Raw genomic sequence first — 23,943 nt, 5'->3', positions numbered from 1 at the left:
GATGGGAAGAAAACACATTTTAATTTTAACAGTGGTCTCTCTGAGTCTGACCATTCACCCCAGGCTTCTACTTTTTATATTTCCCAAATATTACTTTTACAGGAAAAAAATTCAAATATTTAATTTTTTTAACAAAACACATAGCTTTTTCCTCTTTTGAGGCTCATACCTACCTGATTATGGCCCATCCCATGACAGGCGTACAGAATGACCTGGTGTCCCATGATCTGGTTTTCATCGGGAGGGTTATAGTCAAAGCAGTAATCTTTCAGTCCTTGGTTCTGGAGCTAAATAAAACATAAATGTGGCATTTTGGTCCAGATTTTTACACACTAACAGATGCCACACAAGGCCTGGGGAGGCTACCTGGCATGAAAGGACAGCCTGCTTCAAGAGCTAGATGCAAAGGTAAGAGTCTTTTCTGCACAGCACCTTCTAGCTTCAAAAGTGCTTCCTTGGCTGGGCGCGGTGGCTCACGCCTGTAATCCCAGCACTTTGGGAGGCCGAGGTGGGCGGATCACAAGGTCAGGAGATCGAGACCATCCTGGCTAACACAGTGAAACCCCGTCTCCACTAAAAATACAAAAAATTAGCCAGGCGTGGTGGCGGGCGCCTGTAATCCCAGCTACTCAGGAGGCTGAGGCAGGAGGATGGTGTGAGCCTGGGAGGTGGAGGTTGCAGTGAGCCGAGATCGCACCACTGCACTCCAGGCTGGGTGACAGAGTGAGACTCCGTCTCTTAAAAAAAAAAAAAAGTGCTTCCTTGTTCTGTAAGCAAGAATCCTTACCCCTATTTTAAGTTGATAAGCCTGAGGACCAGAGATATAAACTCTTCATGGCCTGAAAGCTCCTCTCTCTTCCTTTCTCATTAGTGGCAGCCTTACTGCTGCACAAGTTCAAATACACCTGGGTTGTTACCTTGAACTAGATTAAGCTAACTAAATCAAGCAGGTGATAGACACAGAGAAACAATTATTTTAGGCTGGGTTCAGTGGCTCACGCCTATGATCCTAGCACTTTGGGAGGCGAAGGCAGGTGGATCACTTGAGGCCAGGAGTTCTAGACCAGCCTGGCCAACATGGCAAAACTGCATATCTACTAAAAATACAAAAATTAGCCAGGTGTGGTGCCGTGCGCCTGTAGTCTCAGTTACTTGGGAGGCTGAGGCGGGAGAATCACTTGGACCCAGAAGGTGGAGGTTGCAGTGAGCTGAGATGATACCACTGCACTCCAGCCTGGGCAACAAGGCAAGACTCTGTTCCCCTCCTCCAAAAAAAAAAACAATTAATTTAAATCACTTTAGAGCATGGTATGTTTGAAAATACTACCTATAAAATATATTCTATAAACAAATTGAGCTGCAAAGAAATTACAAACCTCATTCAGTATAATACTCTTAAGCTGCAGTACTATATTATCTTGAAACTATTTTAAATATATTTTAGGATAAAGAAAATAAGTAATTATGTTAATATTGTTTAAAACCAAGATTTTCAGGGTAAGAACAAAGAAATATGAGTATGCTATCAAAGAAAAATTTTTAAGACTACATTGGATTTTCAGATATTAATATAAGCTCATGATCTGTTTCTCAAAAATACAAATTTCCTTTCTCTGCCCAATGAGAAAAATTTAGAGCTGTGCTACTCCACGTGGCGGCCCTGGCCACTGTGGCTACTGGACACTTGAAATGTGACTAATCCAAATTGAGATATGCTATAAGTATAAAATTCACACCAGATTTCAAGGCTTAGTATGAAAAAAGAATGTAAAATGCCTCAATGAATAAATACTTATATTAATTACATATTGAAGCGATATTATTTGGGATATACTGAGTTAAACATTTCATTAACTTTACTTTTTTTTAATATGTTTACTAAAAAAAAATAAGTTACAACTGTGGCTCTCATTATATTTCTGTTAAACTGCATGGTCTGGAGGCAATGACAATGCACAGCAACGGGCACCACCAGCATTCAGACTGACTCCCAATATCGTTACCCAACAAAGGAGCAGGGCTTCTGGGAGGAATGGCAGGAAATGTTTAAACTCAAATGGGACAACTTGGCCAGAATCAAGGAGGCTATCAACGCCACTATAAGGTGTCAAAGACCACAGAAGCCAAAATAAAGGGTCTGCCACTTGCCAAAAACAATTTTAAAATATTTTTTTTAAAAGATGAATTAGGCTGGGCACAGTGGCTCACACCTGTAATACCAGCACTTTGGGAGGCTTGGCAGGAGAAATGCTTGAGCTCAGGAGTTCAAGACCAGCCTGGGCAACATAGCAAGACCTTGTCTTTACTAAAAATAAAAAGAAAAAGTTAGCCAGATGTGGTGGTGCTCACCTGCAGTCCCAACTACTTGAGAAGCTGAGGTGGGAGGATCACTTGAGTGCAGTGATCCAGGCTACAGTGCGCTACAATGGTGCCACTGTGCTCTAGCCTGGGTGACAGAATAGAAGCCTGTCTCAAAAAACAATACAAAGAAAAAAAGATGAATTGATGAAGCACGCTGGCTATTTAAACACCCATTAGTTCACAACGACACTCAAGAAGAGAAAAAGCCAAAAAAACAATGAGCCAACAACAGCAAAAACAACCCACTAGATACAACTGGAGGAAACTAAAATACCAACTCATACTCTGAAAATAAGCAAATAAAGAAAAGACATAAGAATTTGTCATGCCTTGGCCGGGCATGGTGGTTCACTCCTGTAATCCCAACAGTTTGGGAGGCCGAGGCTGGCGGATCACCTGAGGTCAGTAGTTCGAGACCAGCCTGGTCAACATAGTGAAACCCCGTCTCTGCTAAAAATACAAAAAAAAATTAGCCTGGCGTGGTGGCAGGTGCCTATAATCCCAGCTACTCAGGAGGCTGAGGCAGAAGAATCGCTTGAACCCAGGAGGCGGAGGTTGCAGTGAGCTGAGATCGCACCACTGCACTCCAGCCTGGGGGACAAGAGCAAGATTTGGTCTCAAGAAAAAAAAGAATTTGTCATGCCTTTTCTGTATGAATTCTAAAACTCACATATACCAAATTGCTTTAGTTAATGAGGGAGTGTTCTTTACAGAAAAATTTCAGCTAATAAATGTGGAAAAAATGAAAGAGAAAAATCACCATTTGGCAACTCCATTTGAAATAATGGGCCTAGGCAATGGTTACCAGTGGCTACTAAAAACATGAGACAGAAGCTGATGGGGGGTCTCATAATGACTGGTCCAGGTGAGCGATACTCTGTGAACCCCACGGGCCAACCTTATCACTGAAGATGACCATACTTCGTATGCTCCTGATAGGACACAACGTGAACACATAACATCACCCACGAAGAGTTCTTGCCAAAAAGGTGGATCCTGACTCTAATTAAACCTTTAGAACTCACTTCTATCTTAAAGAAGTATGGGGGAGAGAGGCACAACTTAAAGACACCACAAAGAAAAAAACAGTAATTGCAAGAGTGAGACACTCCACAGGTAACTGACCTTGTTTTTTCAACAAGTTAAAGCTATTAACAAGAAAAAGGAAGATGACTGCCTTAGATTAAAAGAGATTTAGGAGCCAAGACACAACCGCCACATGCAATGTGTGCACCTTGTTTGGATCCCAATTTCAATTAGCCAGCTACTCAAAGAGAAACTGGAAAAGTTGGGGGAATATGAATTAGAACTAGACATTAAATGATCCAAGAAATTCTTGTTCATTTCTACAGTTTTGTAAGATAATGTCCAAATGTTATGAAAATGCATAAAATGCAGAGGAGAGAAATGACACAATGCCTGGGATTTGCTTAAAAAGAGGAAAATGTGGAGGTGAAGCAGAGGAGAGAGAAAGCAAGAGAGGCAGGAACTTGAAAATTCTAGAATCTCAGGGATGGTATTCATTATGCCATTCTCTCTGCATTTCCATATGTTTGAGTATTTTTTCATAATGAAAATAGAATGTCACACGAATATCCTGCTTTGTATTTATCAAAGACTTCCAGAACGGAAGGAACATGAGCACTTCTGATCAACACATCACAGCAGAGGAGACCTCGCAAAGCTGGTGTCATTCCTACCAAAAACAAAAGACACTGGATATTTTATCTGGTCTCATCCCAAAAACATGTTTTAGGTTTTCTGAAATACTGGAAGTGACTCCCCTATACCCACTATTGCCTCTGTAGACTCCCAAACTTGGAATTATGAACTAGTCCGGTCATTGAGACTAGAAGCAATATGATAAGGTGTTAGGAAAAACTAGGACATGGAAACACCAGATAAGCCTCAGTTTCCTTATCTACAAAATAGTTGTCAATTTTGAGATGGCTTCCAGCTCTGACATTCTGCACCTAAGGCCCAGACACTCACAGGGAGAAAGAAGGGCAGTGGATAAAAAGGTGGCAGGGGGTGGCCAGGTGGGTGGGAGTGGAGGGAGCCAGTGACCCCTATGATGGGGCCTTTCTTGCCCAGGATTTGTAGATCAGACCTGGAGGCCAGGGAACTCCCTGCCTACCATGGGCCCACTGCCCTCACTCACCATCCCGAAGAAGCCAGGCCTGTCCTCAGGCACATGCAATTCTGGATACACAGTCTCCAAGAACCACTTGAAGTCCTTACACTGAAGCTTGGCCCGGAGCTGCTTCCTCTCTGTCACATCCCCAAAAGGTTCCTGAGAAAACAACAAAACAGTGAGACCCCACGGGTCCTAGTGCTTCCTTTCAAAGCCCCTGTGTTCACTGATGCTCACTTACTAACCACCAGCCAGCTTTGACAGAGCATTCATTGCATGCCAGGCCCTGTGTGGAGCACAGAGGATAGAAAACAGCCTTGCGTCTAATTCCAGTTTCTAGTATGAGAGGCTGTCACAGAGACAATTCCATTCCTAGGTGCTCTGTTGGCAGGGCGGTGAGACCAGATGCACGAGCCCGCTTGCTGATGGAGTGAAGGAGCCAAGCCCTGGGGCTGCACTGGCATCTATGGATCCTGGACCTGTGACCCATGCTTGTGATCAGAGGTCATCCTGAAACCCAACCGGGGAAATGTCAGTTTCACCGAGACATATGCCGTGACTTTCCGGTTTACTACTAATACCTGAATATCCACTTTCAAACACAGGTAAATATTCTAGATGTAATCATGTTACTAATATGAAATAAGCAATAAGAAATACTTGTGCAAGTTTGGTTTTATGGACAAAACTAATGACTGAGAGCTTTTGAATATTTAAATACAGCAAGCCTCTATTTAGTATGGCAAACGTGCAGCCACAAGAAAAATGCTGAGTGCAGAAATGTTACCGTACCTGCACTGTCATGTTAAACAATTAAAAGCTGACAAGTTAAATATTGAACAAAATGGTAATAATAAGTAAATGTTTGAATAAGATTTCAGATTTCTGCTATTTTCCAGAGGTCTGTCACTGATGAGTCACTGTGCCCCCAGCTTCAGCCAAGTATCCATTTAGCACTCAGCCCTTGGGCATGCAGCCTAAGGTTGCATTCAGTGCCTCCCTAAAATATTCTCTGGGGAGCCTCAGGAAAAGGGAACTATGGGTTCCAGACTGTGCATGAGGAAAGAGTGGGTGTTTCTACTGTATGGTGCTGGGCAAGACAGAGGAGGCAGAAGCAAATGACTGTGGAGCCCAGAGCCAGAGAGGGGCTGAGTGGGAGTCTGACTGAGAGCCCATGGGCTCTGCAGAGCAGAGCAAGAGGTGTGCTGCAGAGTACAGGCCTCAAGCCCAGTTCTACCTCCTATCAGTTATGGGGCCTGGACAAGTTCCTTCCAACAGCTTCTCTCTGAGCTTCAGTTTTCTCATCTATAAAATGAGAATTTTCTTGCTACCCTGCAGGGTTGCTGGAAGGACTCAGAAGAGACTTCCATGAAGTGGCCTGATGAGAAGCCTTAGAGCAAGACCTTCTTGTGTTGCCAAAAAGCCCTACTAGCTACGCAAATGCAGGGCGAGCAGGCACCCTGCCATGGGTCATGCAGAGCTGGCTAGGGCAGACGCAGTGGACTGTGTTGCATGTGAAACCCAAGATCTGGGAAGTAAGAGGCAGACCCCTCATCCACAGTGGTCCCTGAGGTGGAGGCAGAACAAGGATCTAGACCAGGCAACAAGTCCCTGAGATAAATAGCTCTGAGGAAGGACACAGTCTGGGCTGAGCCTCAGCCTCCGACAGGCTCAGTGCAGTGGGTGGTTGGGCCAGTGTCACTGCAATGTGTGGCTGGGACCCAGAGGAGCAAGCCAACAGAGCTGAGACTTCAGCAACTACAGGCACACCTTCACTGTCATTCAGAGAGATGGGCCCAGCAAGGCCTCTGAGTGAGGAGGAAGATGGGCATCTGTTATGCTGGGCGATGGGGGCGTTTCCATGACCATGACATATGGTGAGAAATAGTAGCAGCGGGGGCCTGGGCCACTCTCCAGTAGTCCTTCCATCTGGAAATGGAAGCAGAACAGACTCCCTGTTTTAGAAAGGGAAGCTTCCAGGGTGCTAAGAAGTCTCTAGAGGGAGGTAACAGACCCCTAACTAATAAGGTGTATGTGTCCCTAAGCAATAGCTTTAAGGTAAAGAACTGTGCCTTAACTTGTACCCTGTGTTTGTGGATTCACCCCTACTGGTTACAAAGAAGAAAACCATAACACATGGACAATGCCTGGCCTGTGACACCAGGTATCCCTAACTGTCTATGTTGGTACAGTCCAGCCTCATTATTTACTGGTTCTGTAACTGTGAATTTCCCTACATGCTATAATAAAATTGATTTGTAACCTCCAAATCAATACTTGTGGTGTTTTCTAATTTTCACACACATTCATGGACACAAATTTTGAGTTGCCCAACATTCCCATTCTCAGGTGATGCAGAACAAGGGCAACCGCCTTCCTGTTTCAGCTCTCATCCTGTAAACCACTGTCCTTTTCACCATCTATGGGGCACCACATTTTTTTCTGCTTTGTATTGGTGACTGCACCAGCTATTCTAGAGTGTCCCCCAATCGTAGTGCTGAAGTGCCATCTAGTGTTCCTAAATGCAAGAAGGTTGTGATGAAGAGAAAATAACATGTGCTAGGTAAGCTTCATTCTGGCATGAGTTATCGTGCTGTTAGCCATGAGTGCAATGTTAATGATGCAACGATATATGTTAAATAGGTGTCTTTGAACAGAAACACACAGAAAACAAGGTTCTGTATCGATCTGCTGACAAAACTGTGCCGCAAGTCTGGCAGGAACCTAACCCTGTATTTCCCCTAAGAGCAATGGCTCTATTTTCACGAATTCAGTATTTGTGGTGGCTTTATGGAATATAACAGTTGTAAATAACAAGATTTGACTGCATATAATTATTATAAATGGAGGAATAAATTCTCCCCACACTCGTATCTGAGCACCCAAATTATTCTCTATTTCTGGAACCTGATTGACTATGTTGGGGAAGCCACGATTAGCTGCTGTTGTTCAGATGAAGCCAGATGGAGTGCAGGTGGGCTGAGGAACTCACCAAGCGGGCATGGGGGTTGCGATGGTAGTAGAGCTCTTTAAATTCATCCATCCACACTTCAGCTGCACGCACACTGTTGGCCAGAGCCTTGTTGCGGGAGTAGGGAGCTTGCTTGGGGAAAACATGGCCAACATGGGAACACGGGTGTGTTTCCAGAACCCCACCACACTGCCAGATCTGCACACAGAGAAAAGGAGAGGTCAGGTGGTGAGCAGGGGATGAGCTGCTCACTCATGATGATACTATACAGGGGGTCCATAGTATCTGCAGCAAGGACGCCAGGCACACACAAGGCATGATGGATGCTGCCAAGATGCTCAGCCTCCATCGGGCAGGAGGCCACCTACCCAGCACACTTATGACACAGAATGTGGGTAAAGAGCAAGAAAGCAGCCCCCAAAATAAATAAGCTGTGGGAACCAAGACCCCAAAGTCCATACACTAAAGCTCATGCACTTGACTCACAGGAGCATCCACAGAGACCTCACTGGCAACCCACTTACTCATTACAGAAAACACAGGCTTGATTACCTGATCTCCTAGCCACAGAAGATAGGAAAGCAGCAAGGAAGAAGAGAGGTTTGGAAGGGGGAAAGGAAGAGCTTCTAGAAACAGGTAGAGCAGCCTGACACCTAGGGAAGAGGCAGAGAGACCATTAAAAGCACACCCAAAGACTCAACAGGCGGAGGCATCTGAGCCCATCTCACACTGGGACCGATGGCCTTGAACATCTCATTTTCCCAAAGATGGGACAACCAAGCCCAGCATCTGGTACTTATTATGGAGGGTGTAAGTCCTCAGTAGAAGGCCAAATTCTTGTTTATTCACAGTTTTTATGAGGGCAGAACACCATATAAAATATTATTAAAAATCTTAATTTTCCACGGAAAAGCACCAACATTCACACAAAGTTTTGATGTTTAAAATGTAAGACTTCATTAACTGGAAAATCTACTGAAATGCTAGGAGTTTTCCAATATGGTTTCCATGAGCCATGTAGACTAGCATCGGTAGATAGGCTTGTTACAAAAAGCAGAATCTTGGTCCTACCCTAAAGCTATCAGATCTGGCTTTCTAGATTGTGCTTGTCAATCTGTCTTTCTAACAAGTTTACCCAGCAATTCTTATATGTGTTGGCTGGGTGCAGTGGCTCATGCCTACAATCCCAGCACTTTGGGAGGCCGAGGTGGGTGGATCACCTGAGGTCAGGAATTCGAGATCATCCTGGCTGACAGGGTGAAACCCCATCTCTACTAAGAACACAAAAATTAGCCAAGCGTGATGGCACATGCCTGTAAACCCAGCTACTCAGGAGGCTGAGGCAGGAGAATCACTTCAACACAAGAGGCTGAGATGGCAGTGAGCTGAGATCGTGTCACTGCGCTTCAGCCTGGGTGACAGAGTGAGACTCTGTCTCAAAAAAAAAAAGAAATTTTCACATCTGTCAAAGTTTGAAAGCCACTGTGCTAAATAAAGAGGCCACTTCATAAGGAATTAATCAAATAAAGGCTCCAGAAGACAGGATCAGGAGGAACCTAACCCCAAGCAAGTCACCTCTCTCCTGGTTTCATTTCCTCCTCTCCATAAAGTGAGAGAGAACTACGTGACTTGCAAGGCCCTTTCTGGCCCCAAATCTAGTAAAAGAACACTTTTTAAAGAGCTGAAACAAGAAGGCAAGCATGTTTATAGGATATGCATGTCATCATCTTTCAGGGTCCACCAGGCTCTCATAGCAAATCCCATCATTCCCAAAGAGAGAATCAGTTAAGAACATGTCCAAAGAGAAGACTGGAATACTTACCCTAAAGGAGAATTCGAGGTTTTCTCCTCCCCAAACTTCCATTCCTGTATCATAAGACCCCAGATATTCAAAATATTTCTTACTCACAGCAAACAGCCCACCGGCCATTGTTGGAGACCTAAAAAAGTGTTACATCCATATTTCACTGTAGGCAGCAGGAAACCATCACAGTTATCCAACTACCTTCCCACCACGAGCCCTTTCATCTGTTCATCCACCATCTCTAAGCATACCCTGCCTTCACCTCCGTGCCCCACACCAGGCTGGGCCTGGAAGCACTGATGTACCCTATAGTCCCTGCCTTGAGGTGGCTCCCAGGCTTTTCAGCAGGCACTGTTGAGTACTGCTCAACAGTATTAGCACGCAGTACTCTGTGTGTGCTAAATATGTTAACTAAAGTCAGCCAGGGTCCTGGGGGAACACTGAGGAGGGCAGGGGCAAAAGGGTAGGACTAGGTTCCCTGGAGGAGGCAAGGTCTGCAGGACAAAGGACAGTTAGCCAAGAAGAAGGGAAATGGAATGGTTCTCCAGCATGAGCAAAGGCTTAAGGGTGGGAGAAATCCAGGGACATTTAGAAGCACAGAGTACAAGGAGAAGAGAGAAGCAAGAGACCACATTCCAAGAGGAAGGGAGGCTCCAGGCCATGGTCATCTGAGGAGGTGTGATCTCACAAGGCAAGAACTCACAGATACCAATGAGAGGCCAGTACGCAGAAGACCCTAAAGGCAACTCTGGCATCTGAAAGCACTGGGAGGGCCAGGTCCTCTCCTGCTCGAGTGGTTTCCCCCACCAGGACCCAGCTAGCCAGCCTTGTTTCCCCCCACCCGCCACCCGCCACCAGGTTTATCTGGAAGCCAGCACTGACTTCAGAAACGGCCCACAGCTTCCAGCCTACACAGCAGAACAATGTAAGGTCAGCACGCCCCGGAGTTGCACAGGCAAAAGGATGAATGCAGAAATAGGGAAAGGGCCGGGTGCGGTGGCTCATACCTGTAATCCTAGCACTTTGGGAGGCTGAGGTGGGCGGATCTCCTGAGGTCAGGAGTTCGAGACCAGCCTAGCCAATATGGCAAAACCCTGTCTCTACTAAAAAAATACAAAAATTAGCCAGGTGTGGTGGTGGGCACCTGTGATCCCAGCTACTGAGGAGGCTGAGGCCGGGGAATCACTTGAATCCAGGAGGCAGAGGCTGCAGTGAGGCAAGATCGTGCCACTGCACTCCAGCCTGGGCAACAGAGCGAGACTCCAACTCAAAAAAAAAGAAATAGGGAAATAGAACATTGAGAGCACAACCGCTGAAAATGTTAACATCCTCCAGCATCGGGGCCTGCCCTGGACTCCAAGCGTGAGATCAACTGAGAAGACAACAGCAACATCCCCAGTGGGAGGGAAGGTTCTAGAATACAAAGCACCTTCATGTGTGTTTATCCTAAAAATCTAGGAAACAGGCAGGCTGGTACCTATTACACAGATGAGATAACTGAGGCACAGGGATATTATGGGATGGGGAGGATAGGTGCTCTGAGCATGTGGGCTAAGGGGGGGCAATCAGAATTCATGGCCCCCCATGAATTCATGACAGGCTGCCTAAGTAGCCTGGATTAGAGCCTCCTACTCGGTGTCTCAGTTTCCAAACCTGTTCAGTGAGGGATTGAGCAGGATGTTCTCACTAAGAGCTCCTACAGAAGCCTGGGTGCCATTCTCAATTCCTTCCTTCCCCAATTCCCACTCAGTTTCTCCCAATTCTTCCATCTTAACATCTCTGGAATCCACAGTGCCCACCATCTCCTGAACCATTGTTTCCAACCTGGAGGACTGCAGAGCCTCCTAATGGTATCCCTGCCCAAAATGGTCCCTCCAGGGCCCTCACCACATGGCAAGCAGCACATGGTCAGGTCACTTCCTGCTCGGTTCCCTTCAGTGGCTTCTATCTGCTCAGGGTCAGGTCCAAACCCCTTCCCTTGGCCCCACCCATCTCTCCAGCCTTATCTCTGGACACTCTCCTCACTTGCTCCACTACAGCCAGCAGCAGGTCATCTTAAGGTCAGGACTCTGGTGAAAGGATTCAGAAGCCCAACTGCCAAATGTGGATGTAGAACTAAGGGCCTCCTTCCAGTTCAACACACCAGTGGTGAGGCTGAAGTCCTGACCTCCTTCTGCCCAACTCCCACATCTGTCTCCCACTTGCTTCTGAACTTGGAAGGGGAGGAAGAAGCAAGGCTATCACTTCAACACCTCCAGAATGAGAGCTGCTGAGCCTCCCTTGGGCCCACTCTACTCAGACCTTGACTCACCCACTGGCCAGAGCAGGCTCTTCCACCTGCCATGGATCCACCCACACCCCAGGTCAAAGGGGCCTAACAATGTTTCCTCAAGAATGAGCATATGACCAGTAATCCCCCTCCTAGGCATATACCCGAAAGAACAGAAAACAGGGACTCAAGCAGATAAAAGTACACTGATGTTCACAGCAGCATTATTTAACAATAACCAAAAGACAACCCAAGTGTCCACCAACAGAAGAATAAATAAACAAAATGTGGCATATATGCACAAAGGAATATTACTCAGCCATCACAAGGAATGATGTTCTCTAGGAAGCTTGAAAACATGATGTTAAGTGAAAGAAGCCAATTACGGAAGGACAAATATCGTATGATTCCTCTTACATGGGGCGCCTGAAAGAACAGAGGTTCCCAGGGGCTGGGAAGGGGAGAATGGAAAGTTATTGCTTAGTTGGGGATATTTTCTGTGCGGCATGATGAAAAAGCCCTGGAAACAGGTAAAGATTATGTTTGTACAATACTGTGAATGTGCTCAACGCCACTAAAATTGCGTGCTTTATTTAATTAATTTATTTTTTATAGAGACAGGGTCTCGCTCTATCACCCTGGCTGGAGTACAATTGCGTGATCATAGCTCACTAAAGCCTTGAACTCCTCGACTCAAGTGATCCTCCTATCTCAGCCTTCCAGCTAGTTAGGCCTACAGATATACACTACCACGCTCGGCTAATCTTTATTTTTTTGTAGAGATAGGTTCTTGCTATGTTGCCCAGGCTGGTCTCAAACTCCTGGACTCAAGCAATCCTCCCACCTTGGCTTCCCAAAGTACTGAGATTATAGGCATGAGCCACCATGCTCAGCCTAAAATTACATACTTCAAAATGGTTAAAATGGTAAATTCTCTATGATGCATATTTTACCACAATTTAAAAATTAAATAAATAAAATATACCGATATAAAATTGACTTGTGTAGCAGACATGTTTAATAAAAATAAACAAATATTCTAGGCAAAAAAGTGGGAAGAGGAGAGGTAGTTAAGCTGACAGCTAATCATTCCACCCGAGGGCCTCCACTGACAGGTCAGCCAGATGCAACGCGGCGTGCTTAAAAAACAAGTCACCCAGAGGTCAGCTCCTGACCTGATGACATCGACGGGGGATCGCATCCGTATCCTCTCCCGCTCAGGAACCATGTGCCACGTGAACGCCAGCCTCCAGTCGAAACCGCCGATCTGGGGCTCCCCGGAGTTCCCCAGGTATTCGAAGGTGTTCCAGTCGATCACATCAATCACTGGGCACACAACTGCTGACTCCTCTTCACGGATCCTGAAAGCACCCAAGACAACCATCTGTCTCTCCTATGCAGACGGGCAGCAGGAAGACAAATGGGAAATTCAAGGGTGAATTCTTGTCTTCCTTCCAAAAAGAGGGAGGAACACCTGAGAAAGGCCTGCTTTTCTTATTCCAGGTGTCTGTAGCTGTGTCGGAGCCCTGGCAGGTGACCACCATGGGGGGGATCTGGGAGCCAGGGAGGGCTTTAAAACAAAAAGTGCCGTGACTTTAACATGCTCTGATTCTCTCCACAGACATTCTGACCAAACACTCTATGATTTCAGTTTCTCAGGAGTGCAAGAGGTTTAATCACAATGAAACATCTTAACATCAAGAAATACTTATCTCCTAAGAACAAAGGTGCACCCAGACCAAAGGGTCAGCTTTGGAATTAGAATATAAATTCTAATCCTGCTATTTATTTGCTGTGTGACATTAGCCAAGTCACCTAACTATGGCCTGTGGTCACCTAACACAGAGCCTATGGCCTCAGTGGTAACACTGGAATTATAATATCCATTCAGAGGGTTAATGTGAGGATTTCCTGGGAAAATGTTTCTAAGATGGCTGGCAGAGAACCTGAAACTATTGCTATTTTTTTTTTATTTTTGTTATTGTGAAATATTACACATAGTGAAAAATGCTATAATTCCCTTTTGCAGGTATCAGCCTGTGTGTTGGTTTCAACTGTTCTCTCCATAACATTATTACAAATCTGGCCATCCCTCAGCATGCTTCCAGGCCGTGTTTCTTTGCATTTGACACCACACCAGGAAAGATGGACTGAGACTAGACCACATGTGAACACGAGATTCCCTTGAGTACATTTTGAGGAATGTTGTCTGGAATTTGAGACCTGAATCTCCTAAGAGTCACACCACACAGGACAATGAAACAGAGATCAACCAGACTCGAGCTTTCAGTGTCCTTAGAATGACACCAGAAAGTCAGAGGGGATATTAGAAATACCACTCTGGGGTAAGAACGACAACTATCAGGGAAATTGCACTCTTCAGGACAGGTTGCGTGAGACAGAGTCTCAGATCTGTGAGTTCCCCAAATTGAGGAACTTGCATACTAGGTATCCACCAACATCTGCTTATTTAAAGACATTGACGGTGGCTCAAGCCTGTAATCCCAGCACTTTGGGAGGCCGAGACGGGCAGATCACGAGGTCCCGAGATCGAGACCATCCTGGCTAACACAGTGAAACCCCGTCTCTACTAAAAAATACAAAAAACCTAGCCGGGCGACGTGGCGGGCGCCTGTAGTCCCAGCTACTCGGGAGGCTGAGGCAGGAGAATGGAGTAAACCCAGGAGTCGGAGCTTATAGTGAGCTGAGATCCGGCCACTGCACTCCAGCCTGGGCGACAGAGCAAGACTCCGTCTCAAAAAAAAAAAAAAAAAAAGGCATTGAGAGCATTATTTAAAAGGTTGAAAGGGCCAATATCAGACCTGCTGGGCAAGTTCCAGCTGGCCCCTGGCAAAGGCCAGCTCCCCCAGGAACTGATGGCTTGTGATCAAGCTGGTGGGAACCACAGACAGCCTAATTTTTACAAGAAGGGGAAAACTGGGGAATGCTGTACCAGCATTGGAATATAGGACTCCTAGTCCTGGCTGGAGAATGTGCAGGACCCACAGGGATGCTATTGGCATCTGGGTCAGAACCATTCTCCACTGCACAGGGCTGATCTGCAGGATACTTGGCCTCCCTGATACACAAAATGCCAGGAACCCTACCTGATTGACATGACAACCAAGAATACCCTCCCACATTTCCAAAAGCCCCTGGATGGAAAGGGTTACCATTCCTGTGTGGGGCCACCTTAGGGACAGTCCACAGTCTGATGTGTCCCAATGCTGGTACACACCAAAGTCCCCTGGGGAGCTTCTGAAACATGCAGAAGCTGAGGCCCCAGCCCCAAGAGTCAGATCCAAATGGGACCAGGCACTGGTGTGTTTAAAAAGCTCCCTAGGTTGAACCGTCATACACCGCTGGTGGGAATGTAAATTAGTACAACCTCTATGGACAACAGTTTGGAGGTCCCTCAAAAAACTAAAAATAGAGCTATCATATGATCCTGCAATTCTACTCCTAAGTACATATATCCAAAAGAAAGGAAATCAGTGTATCGAAAAGATATCTGCACTCTCGTGTTCATTGCAGCACTATTCACAATAACCAAGATTGGGAAGCAACCTCAGTGTCCATCAACAGATGAATGGATAAAGGATATGTGGTGCATATACTCACAATAGAGTACTATTCATCCGTAAAAAAGAATGAGGTGCTGTCATTTGCAACAACATGGATGGAACTGGAGGTCATTATGTTAGGTGAAATAAGCAAGGCACAGAAAGACAAACTTTGCATGTTTTCACTTATTTGTGGGAGCCAAAGCATAAAACAACTGAACTCATAGACAGCGAGCAGAAGGATAGTTACCAGAGGTTGGGAAGGGTAGTTGGCTGGGCGAGTGGTGATGGTTAATGGGTACAAAAAAATAGAAAGAATGAATAAGATGTACTAGTTGCTAGCACAACAAACTATAGTAAAAAAAATAATAATTTAATTGTACAGTTAAAAATAACTGGGTGGGCATGGTGGTTCATGCCTGTAATCCCAGCACTTTGGGAGGCTGAGATAGACAAATCACTTGAGGGCAGGAGTTTGAGACCAGCCTGGCCAACATGGTGAAACCTCATCTCTACTAAAAATGCAAAAATTAGCCTGGCATGATGGTGCACGCCTGTAATCCCAGCTACTCGGGAGGCTGTCAGGAGAACCACTTGAACCTGGGAGGCAGAGGCTACAGTGAGCCGAGATCACCCTACTGTACTCTAGCTTGGGCAACAGAGCGACACGCTGTCATAGATAGATAGATAGATAGATAGATAGATAGATAGATAGATAGATAGATAGATAGATAGATAGATAGATAGATAGATAGATAAAAAAAAGACTGGGCCAGGTGCGGTGGCTCATGCCTATAATCCCAGCACTTTGGGAGGCTGAGGCGGGTGGGTCACTGAGGTTAGGAGTTTGAGACCAGCCTGGCCAACATGGTGAAATTCTGTCCCTACTAAAAATACAAAAATTAGCTGGGCATGGTGGCACGCGCCTGTAGTCCCAGCTACTCAGGAACCAAAGCAGGAGAATCGCTTGAACTTGGGAGGCGGAGGTTGCAGTGAGCCAATATCATGCCAATGCCCTCCAGCCTGGGCGACAGAGTAAGACTCTGTCTAAAAAAATAAAAATAAAAATAAAAGAGTATGAGTGGATTATTAGTAACATAAAGATAAATGCTTGAGGGGATGCATATCCCATTTACTCTGATGTGAGTATTATGTATTGCATGCCTGTATCAAAATATCTCATGTGCCCCATAAATAGATACACCTACTATTTACCCACAAAAATTAAAAATTAAAAAATATATTTTTTAAAATTCCCCAGGTATTTCTAATGAACAACCGAAGTGGAAAATCCCCTCATCTACAGGCATGCAGCAAGGAGGGGGCTGGCCCGCGTCCAAAAGGTGGGATGAAGAGGAATTCTAAAAGCATTAATCCATCAGTTGAAGAGAAAGAAATTTCCTCCCCCCATGACTTCAGACCTGCGTAGAGGTGGTCCTCTATGAGTGCAGTGGGGGAACAGAGGAGGGGGAGCCCATTGGTCCAGGTTACAGAGGGAGCACTCGGCCATAACTGTGCTCTAAATAGTCTCCAGCTCCATCACAGGCCAGAGGAGCCTCGAGTCTGCTGCTGGGGAAGTTCATCAGAGCTGAGGAGGAGAAAGAGATAGCTAATAGCACCCGCAGCTGACAAGAAGCCAGGACAGTAGGAAGTGACAGGGCAGGGGGCAGCTGGGTCACACCCAGAAAGAAAGGCAAGTGGGTCCCCAGCTCTTCCAGACAACCCTAACAACCACAATGTTGGCGTCTGTGGGGAAGCAGTTTCCCAGCTGCAGAGACCCTGCCCCTCCAGCCCTTTGCCTGCTCCACAGAGGGGAAGCCAAGCAAAGACCCCTTCCTTCCTCTCCCACCTGGGGAGCTCCTGGTTGGCTCGCCCAGCTCCTGACTTCCCTGACACAGAAACAGAAAGCGCAGAGAGACAAGGCAGAGCATGGGGAGGAAAGAGACAGAAGGAAACAAAAATTGGGCCCCAGTAGATGGTGGTTTCTTGATGGGGGAAGGTAGGAGGGTGAGAGTGAGATGCTGTGGAACAGCAAGGACAATGGCCTTGAGAACAGGGCCACATTATAACTATCAGGGGCCCTTCCTCTAGAACAAGCAGACAGATTAAAAAGCATATTTTATGACTATACTGGTAAAAAGACAAATACAATCCATGCTAGATTCATTATTACATACTCATTATTATGATATTCATTTTTCCTTTCTGATTTTAAAAGAAATACATAACATTTATGTGGGTTCCTTCCAGTTTCATGGGCCCTAGGCATTGTTCCTCCTGGGTGTGAGGGATAAGTCAGCCCGGCTTGAAAGAAATACATCGAAATGTGTATTCTCTAGGAGTGCCATTCTACTTGATTGAGGATTTTTAAAAATGTCTTGGTTGATGATACCTCCTCAGTTTTCTGCAACAAGCTCAGATAGGAAGGAATAATAAGGCCAGGTGTGGTGGCTCACGCTTGAGGTCAGGAGTTTGAGGTCAGGAGTTTGAGACCAGCCTGACCAAAGTGGTGAAACCCCAGCCCTATCAAAACTACAAAATTAGCCGGGTGTGGTGGTGCATGCCTGTAATCCCAGCTACTTTGGAGGCTGAGGCAGGAGAATCACTTGAACCCGGGGTGGAGGTTGCGGTAAGCCGAGATCACGCCATTGCACTCCAGCCTGGGTAACAAGAGTGAAACTGTCTCAAAAAATAAAAATAAAAAAGAAGAAATAATAAACGCAAACAGTGACACAGGGCCTCCTCCAGCTGGCACTCCCAAGCAGCTGCCATGCACTAAATCATTTAACAGCCTCAACAGCCTAACGAAGCAGGGACTGCTCTCCTGCCCAGTGACAGAGGAGCAGCTGAGCCCAGGCAACCCGTTAACTCTCAAGTGACAAGATGAGTCTGTTCCTCATGCTACCTACACCAGGTAACATGCTGTCTCTCCCGTGGTGGGCGGCTCACGCACCTCTGCAGCAGTGGCTCCAGCCACCCCTCGTGGCACTCACAGTGACAGTCCAGGAAGGTCAGGACATCGCCCCTCGCCGCAGACGCCCCCAGCAGCCGGGCTCGCACCAGGCCCTCTCTTTTGTTGGCGCGGATCAGGCGTACCTTGGGCAGTCCTGAAAGCTCATTGGCCAAGCGCTCCTTCAGGTGCTCTAGGGAGGCAAACAAAGCAACAGGGGTCACCGTGACAATCTTGGAGGAGTGCCTCATCCCAAGCTGGGGCCTTCTGGGCCTCCCTGTCCCAAACAGAAGATGAAACAGACAGGAGCCTCCTTTGCTCTGCCACCTGAGACATCCTCACCTTACCCAGAACCAAGGTTGGAGGTGCTCTGAAGGCCAGGAGGAGGTTGGGGGAGGAATTCCAGAACCACCATTTGCTCCCCATCAAAACATATGCACGTTGAACTGTGCACTTCAAATGGGTGAATTGAATGGTGTGTGAATATATTTCAATAAAGCTGTTACAAAAAATGCTTTACAGTTTTGACTCATGAGCATTTAAAAACCAAAAAACACATGAACCATCTAATTGCAATTTTTATAAAAACAGTAGTTATGCTAATAGAAATTTTCCCAAGAGTACTTTACAGTTTCAGTAGTAGTAACAATAATAATAGCAGCTAAAACTAAAGAGGACTTGCTGCGCCAAGTAATACCAAGGCGATTTCTAGATAACCCATCTGATCCTCATAACAATCCTCTGAGGCAGGTACTAGTATTATCCCCATTTCACAGATGAGGGCACTGAGGCTGGGAAGGCTAAGTAACTTGCCCAAGGTCATAGAGTAAGTAAGTTGAAGAGCCATGAGGGGAACCTGGCTCCAAATTCTACAAGCTAACACTACTGCCCAGAGCAGCCACCAGAGTGACAGCCTGTCTATAAATAAATCAATAAATAAAAGCATTCATTGGTTGATTTTTATTTTTTTATTTTTGTTTTTATTTCTTTTTTTTGAGACAGGGTCTCACTCTGTCAGCCAGGCTAGAGAGCAGTGGTGCGATCACAGCTCATTGCAGCCTCAACCTTTTGGGCTCAAGTGATCATCCCACCTCAGCCTCCCAAGTAGCTAGGACTACAGGCGTGTGCCCCCACACCTAGCTACTTTTTCAATTTTTTGTAGAGATAGGGTCTTCCTATGCTTCCCAGGCTGGTCTCAAATTTCTGGGCTCAAGCAATCCTCCCGCCTTGGCCTCCCAAAGTGCTGGGATTACAGGCATGAGCCACCGCGCCCAGCCAATTTTTAAAAAAATCCAAATTATAACCACAAATGAGTTGATGGCAGGAATAAGGCAGGTAACTTTGCAAGCAAAGCTAATTAGCTACAGTACCCAGTGAACCCATGAGTGCAGCGTGGCTGCCCTGCACTCGTGATAGATCTTGTCAGTGTTAATTTTATGTTTGCCTGAATTGTCTCCCTGCATCTGGGAGGGCCTGACACCCTTTCATCAAGCTCACACTGACACTGCAGAAATGGTGGGGAGGGGAGGCAGGGCAGGACCTCCTAACTCATTACAGGTTAAAGAGGGACATCACGCCTGTTTTCCCAAGTTCCCACAATGACAGGAAGGGAAGCTTGGTCCACACTGCCTCACATTTTTATGAGAGAATTGAGATGTGTCAGAGGAATTCATACTGTATTCCTGCCTGCTGAGGCACTATTTAATCCCATTATGGCAAAATAAATAATCTGCTCTTTGCCTTTAGATTAATATATGTGTGAAATGCTGTTTTTTTATTTTGCAACTTTTTAAACATTATAAAAATAGAAATTATCATCTAACAAGAGCTCACTAAATGCCAAGCACCTACCCAGCACATTACCCTCTTCATCTCATTCAACACTCACAATGATCCTACAAGGTAGAAGCTATTATTATTCCCATTTTATAGAGGCTGAAGCCAAGTTTGAAACTGGTTAGGGTCATTGCTCAAAGTTGTATAGTTGCTAGGGGTTAGAGGGAGATTCAAGCCCATGCAGTGTGGCCCAGAACCAGTGTCTACACAGAGAGATTTAAAATAACCCTGGGGGAAAATGGAAAAACGAAATGTAGATGAGCACCTACTATGTGCCAGCTGCCACATGAGGTTCTGTCCTATACATGATCCCATTTATTCCCCACTATAATTCTCTTGAGATAGGTGCGGACAGACTCATTCACAGGTGAGAAACCGAGGCTCAGAAAAGACAAGCAACTGGCCCAAGGCGCTATAACTGGATCATGGGAAAGCTTGCCTCAGACCCAGGTGCCCTAACCCCAGAACCCAACACCTTCTAGGCTATAGTCAGCACCAAACTCCAGCCTGGCTTACCCCAGCCTGGCTTACACACTGTCACAGACACTGATCCTTGTGCCTTAAACCCATTCTCCCTGTGACCTGTAACTGAGCACACAGCCAGGAGGATAAAGGTCACAGCTCCCAGCCTCCCTTGCGGCTACACGTGGCCAGGCAACCACGCTCTGCTCATGGGATGTGTGGAGAACTTCCAAGCAGTGCCCTCGGGAGGAAGGGTGTAGCTCTCCTTCCCCTTTAAGCCTTCTGGTTGAACAGAGTGAGCAGGAGGTGAAAAACCAGCCTGGTCTACAAGGACCAAGGCAGCAGAGCACCCTAGAGAAGGTGGGAACAGGCACAGAAGGAGCTGAGGCCCCATCCACCAAGGAGCCACCACACCCATTCTAGGCCAGCACACCAGATTTGTGATGTGAGAAGTCTATTTTTATCTTGTGTGAGTCACTACTGAGTCTCTGAAAACAGCCCAATGCACATGCCTATTAGAACACACAGAGGCCAGTTTTGAAGTCAGAGCAAGTGCAATGTCTGAGGCAGCAGATGCCCCATCAGCAGGGATTGCTTCCCTTTGAGACAGGCTGTAGAGACTAAGCCCACAGCTCTACCTGCTGTTACAGCCTTGACACTTGCCCTTGGTTAAGCTTAGCTGCTGTCACTTCAGCTAGACCCCAAGGATTCACGGGCTGATGCTACTCCGTTGGCACTGCCAGTTCCGGCCAAGCCAAGACTCTGCTGCATGTGGGCACCACAGAGGCCCCTCCACCCTTCTTTGCCTCCATCCTCACCCAGCCCCTCCCCTGCCACTGACCATTCCCCACACAGCTGGCTCAGTGAGCTCCTCAGATGGACCTGGACCTTACTGTCCCCAAAGCTCCCCATCAAGCTCACACTTAAGCCTCAACCCTTATGGCGGCCTCCAAGGCCCTACCAGATCTGGCCCTGCCCATCCTGCAACCTCACCTCCTAAATCACCTCCACTGGCCAATGGTTGTCCCAGAAACTGCCCAGAGAATGCCCTCCTCCTTCCAGTTTCCCACACCTGCTGTTTCTGGGCTACTATCTCTGATGTCTTCTTTGGGTGCAGGGGGACACAGGAAGCCCATCCTTACTGGGCCTACTTGAACGCCCCGCTCCTTCCAGTTTCCGTGCCTGCTGTTTCTGGGCTGCTATCCCGAGGTCTTCTTTGGGTGCAGGGGGACACAGGAAGCCCATCCTTACTGGGTCTACTCTAGCCTTCCTGCATCCCACTCTTACCTCCCAGACACTGCCACAGAAGGACAGGCTCTTCCCAGAGCCCTGGCCAGGACTCACCTCTATCACTGTAGTCATCTACAAGGATCACTTCTTCTAGCAGGATATCCGGGGATGTCTCAAGGACACTGTAAACTGTCCGAAGGAGAGTTGACCAGGCTTCATTATAAAATACTATGATAACAGATGTCCTGGGCAAATTATCATAATCATATTTCTTCTCTTTGCACCTGCAAATACAGCGCAACTTCAGGAACTGAGGATCGAGCCCAGGCTGGCACTGGGCATGGAGTGACAAAGGGGACATCGGTTCATGGTCCCCTGGGGAAGGGGACATAATCCACCGAAAGATCTTCCGGAGCTCCCCTTTTGGCATTAGCGGCCCCAGCAGACTCCAAGAAAGGTCCTAATCATGATACCCACCTAGCTTTTACTGTGTGATATTGTTTTAAGCTGTTAAGCAACTTTTGGATTTGAGTAACATATAAACCAGGCAGAATCAGAAGGAAGAGTATTGACACTTCTTTCTTCCCCATCGCCCTCCTCTCTGTCCACTCTGCCCCAATCTCACTCCCAGACCTTTGCTCAGACTGTTCCCTCTGCCTGGAATGCCCCTTCCTCCCTTCTCTACTTGGCAAGCTCCCAGCTCAGGCCTGTTCTCCTTTGTGAACCACCTGGGACCACCTATCTCGGGCCGTTGTTGTCTCCTCAATGCTCCTCCAGCACCCGGCCCACCTCCATCTCAGCATGCACCACTCACAGTATTCTGAGTCCTCATGTACCATTGTACCACTCCCTACCTTCTCCCAGCATCCAATACTGTCTAGGCTTAGCAAAGCTGGTGTCCCAAATACATAAACTAGAATTGTGGCTAGGACCTATGAACACTCCAAGGAGGACTCTGCAGAGGACACTGGTTACCTCCCTAAAATCCCCACTGCCACCCACCCCCCAAGATGTGGTAGTCATGTGGTGGGGTGGGGCTGAGCCCACTCAACGCCAGCAGTGGGCCTGACTGGCAGTGATTAGAACCAATAAGCTCTCTCTTTGTTTAGCAATTTGCTGTCACTTTGAACTGAAGGTTCCCTGGTTGACACAGAATTCTATCCTGAGTGACCGATGACAAATTCCCAGTGTCACGGGACTGACTAAGGGGCAGTACCTGGAGACCATCAGTGGGAAGTAGCTGATGGCAAGGTGGCAGAGCAACACCATGGGGATACCAGAAGGGGCAGAGTTTGAATGCTGGGGGCTGGGCAAAGGTTAGACCAAGAGATCAGTTAGATATTCAAGAAGGGCGTGAAATGCCGGAGACCAGCCAGGCTCCCTGGGTTGCTAAGGCAAGGCCTTCACAGATAACTTAAATGATAGATCAAAGAGGACAGGAGCAAAGATGCCAAACTAGGCAGGAGGAGGAGGGAAACTGACATCTGCTGTCTACCACATGCCAGCATTGTGCTACTGGGCCCTTTATCAGTCAGTCACCAAAAAGTTCCTGAGCAGCTACTGTGTGCCAGATAGGCCAGGCCCCTGCTCCCATGGAGCTCATATTCAGGGGGCAGTAACAACTAAACAAACAAATCAGGAATTCAGACAGTGATAGTGCTATGGAAAATGGAAAGGAGAGTATGAAAGAGAACAACTTTGAAACTATGAAAGTGAGAAACAGAGGAGTGCAGAGGGGGAAGGAGAGCAACTATAGGACAGGTAATCTGGGAGGGGCACTTGGAGGAGGTGACATTTAGGATGAGACTGGGATGATGAGCCCCATGAAAAGTTAGGGAAGAGCCCTTAGCATACAAATGTATTTGTTTTTTCCTCTTTTACTTAACTATTAGAATTTTGTTTTGTTTTGTTTGTTTTTGAGACTGAGTGTCCCTCTGTCACCCAGGCTGGAGTGCAGTGGCACAATCTCAGCTCACTGCAAGCTCTGCCTCCTGGGTTCACACTATTCTCCCATCTCAGCCTCTCGAGTAGCTGGGACTACAAGTGTCCACCACCACGCCCGGCTAATTTTGTTTTTGTATTGTTAGTAGAGACGGGGTTTCACCGTGTTAGCCAGGATGGTCTTGATCTCCTGACCTCGTGATCTGTCCACCTCAGCCTCCCAAAGTGCTGGGATTACAGGCATGAGCCACCGCGCCTGGCCAGAAATTTTAAAATTAAAAAAGCAGAACAGGGCCGGGCACAATGGCTCACGCCTGTAATCCCAGCACTTTCAGAGCCTGAGGCCAGCAGATCACTTGAGGCCAGGAGTTCGAGACCAGCCTGACCAACATGGTGAAACCCCATCTCCACTAAAAATACAA

The 23,943-nt window shown here is 46.8% G+C and overlaps 1 protein-coding gene across 1 annotated transcript in view; it reads right to left on the bottom strand.

Annotated features, from left to right (window-relative positions):
- The window catches only part of GALNT12 (polypeptide N-acetylgalactosaminyltransferase 12), a 54,412-nt gene that overhangs the window by 5,761 nt on the left and 24,708 nt on the right, over positions 1-23,943 (bottom strand). The window contains exons 4-10 of the mRNA XM_011939524.1: positions 21,695-21,864; positions 18,056-18,245; positions 12,715-12,900; positions 9,289-9,406; positions 7,488-7,664; positions 4,523-4,654; positions 174-287 (exon numbers count right to left, since the gene is read on the bottom strand). Coding sequence (XP_011794914.1) covers positions 174-287; positions 4,523-4,654; positions 7,488-7,664; positions 9,289-9,406; positions 12,715-12,900; positions 18,056-18,245; positions 21,695-21,864 — 1,087 coding nt within the window. The remainder of the gene's footprint in view (positions 1-173; positions 288-4,522; positions 4,655-7,487; positions 7,665-9,288; positions 9,407-12,714; positions 12,901-18,055; positions 18,246-21,694; positions 21,865-23,943) is intronic.

Source organism: Colobus angolensis, unplaced genomic scaffold (genome assembly GCF_000951035.1).
Source record: "Colobus angolensis palliatus isolate OR3802 unplaced genomic scaffold, Cang.pa_1.0 Scaffold181, whole genome shotgun sequence".
Taxonomy (NCBI): Eukaryota; Metazoa; Chordata; class Mammalia; order Primates; family Cercopithecidae; genus Colobus; species Colobus angolensis.
The sequence above is the reverse complement of the archived record's forward strand: the minus strand, read 5'-3'. Positions and strand labels throughout refer to the sequence as shown.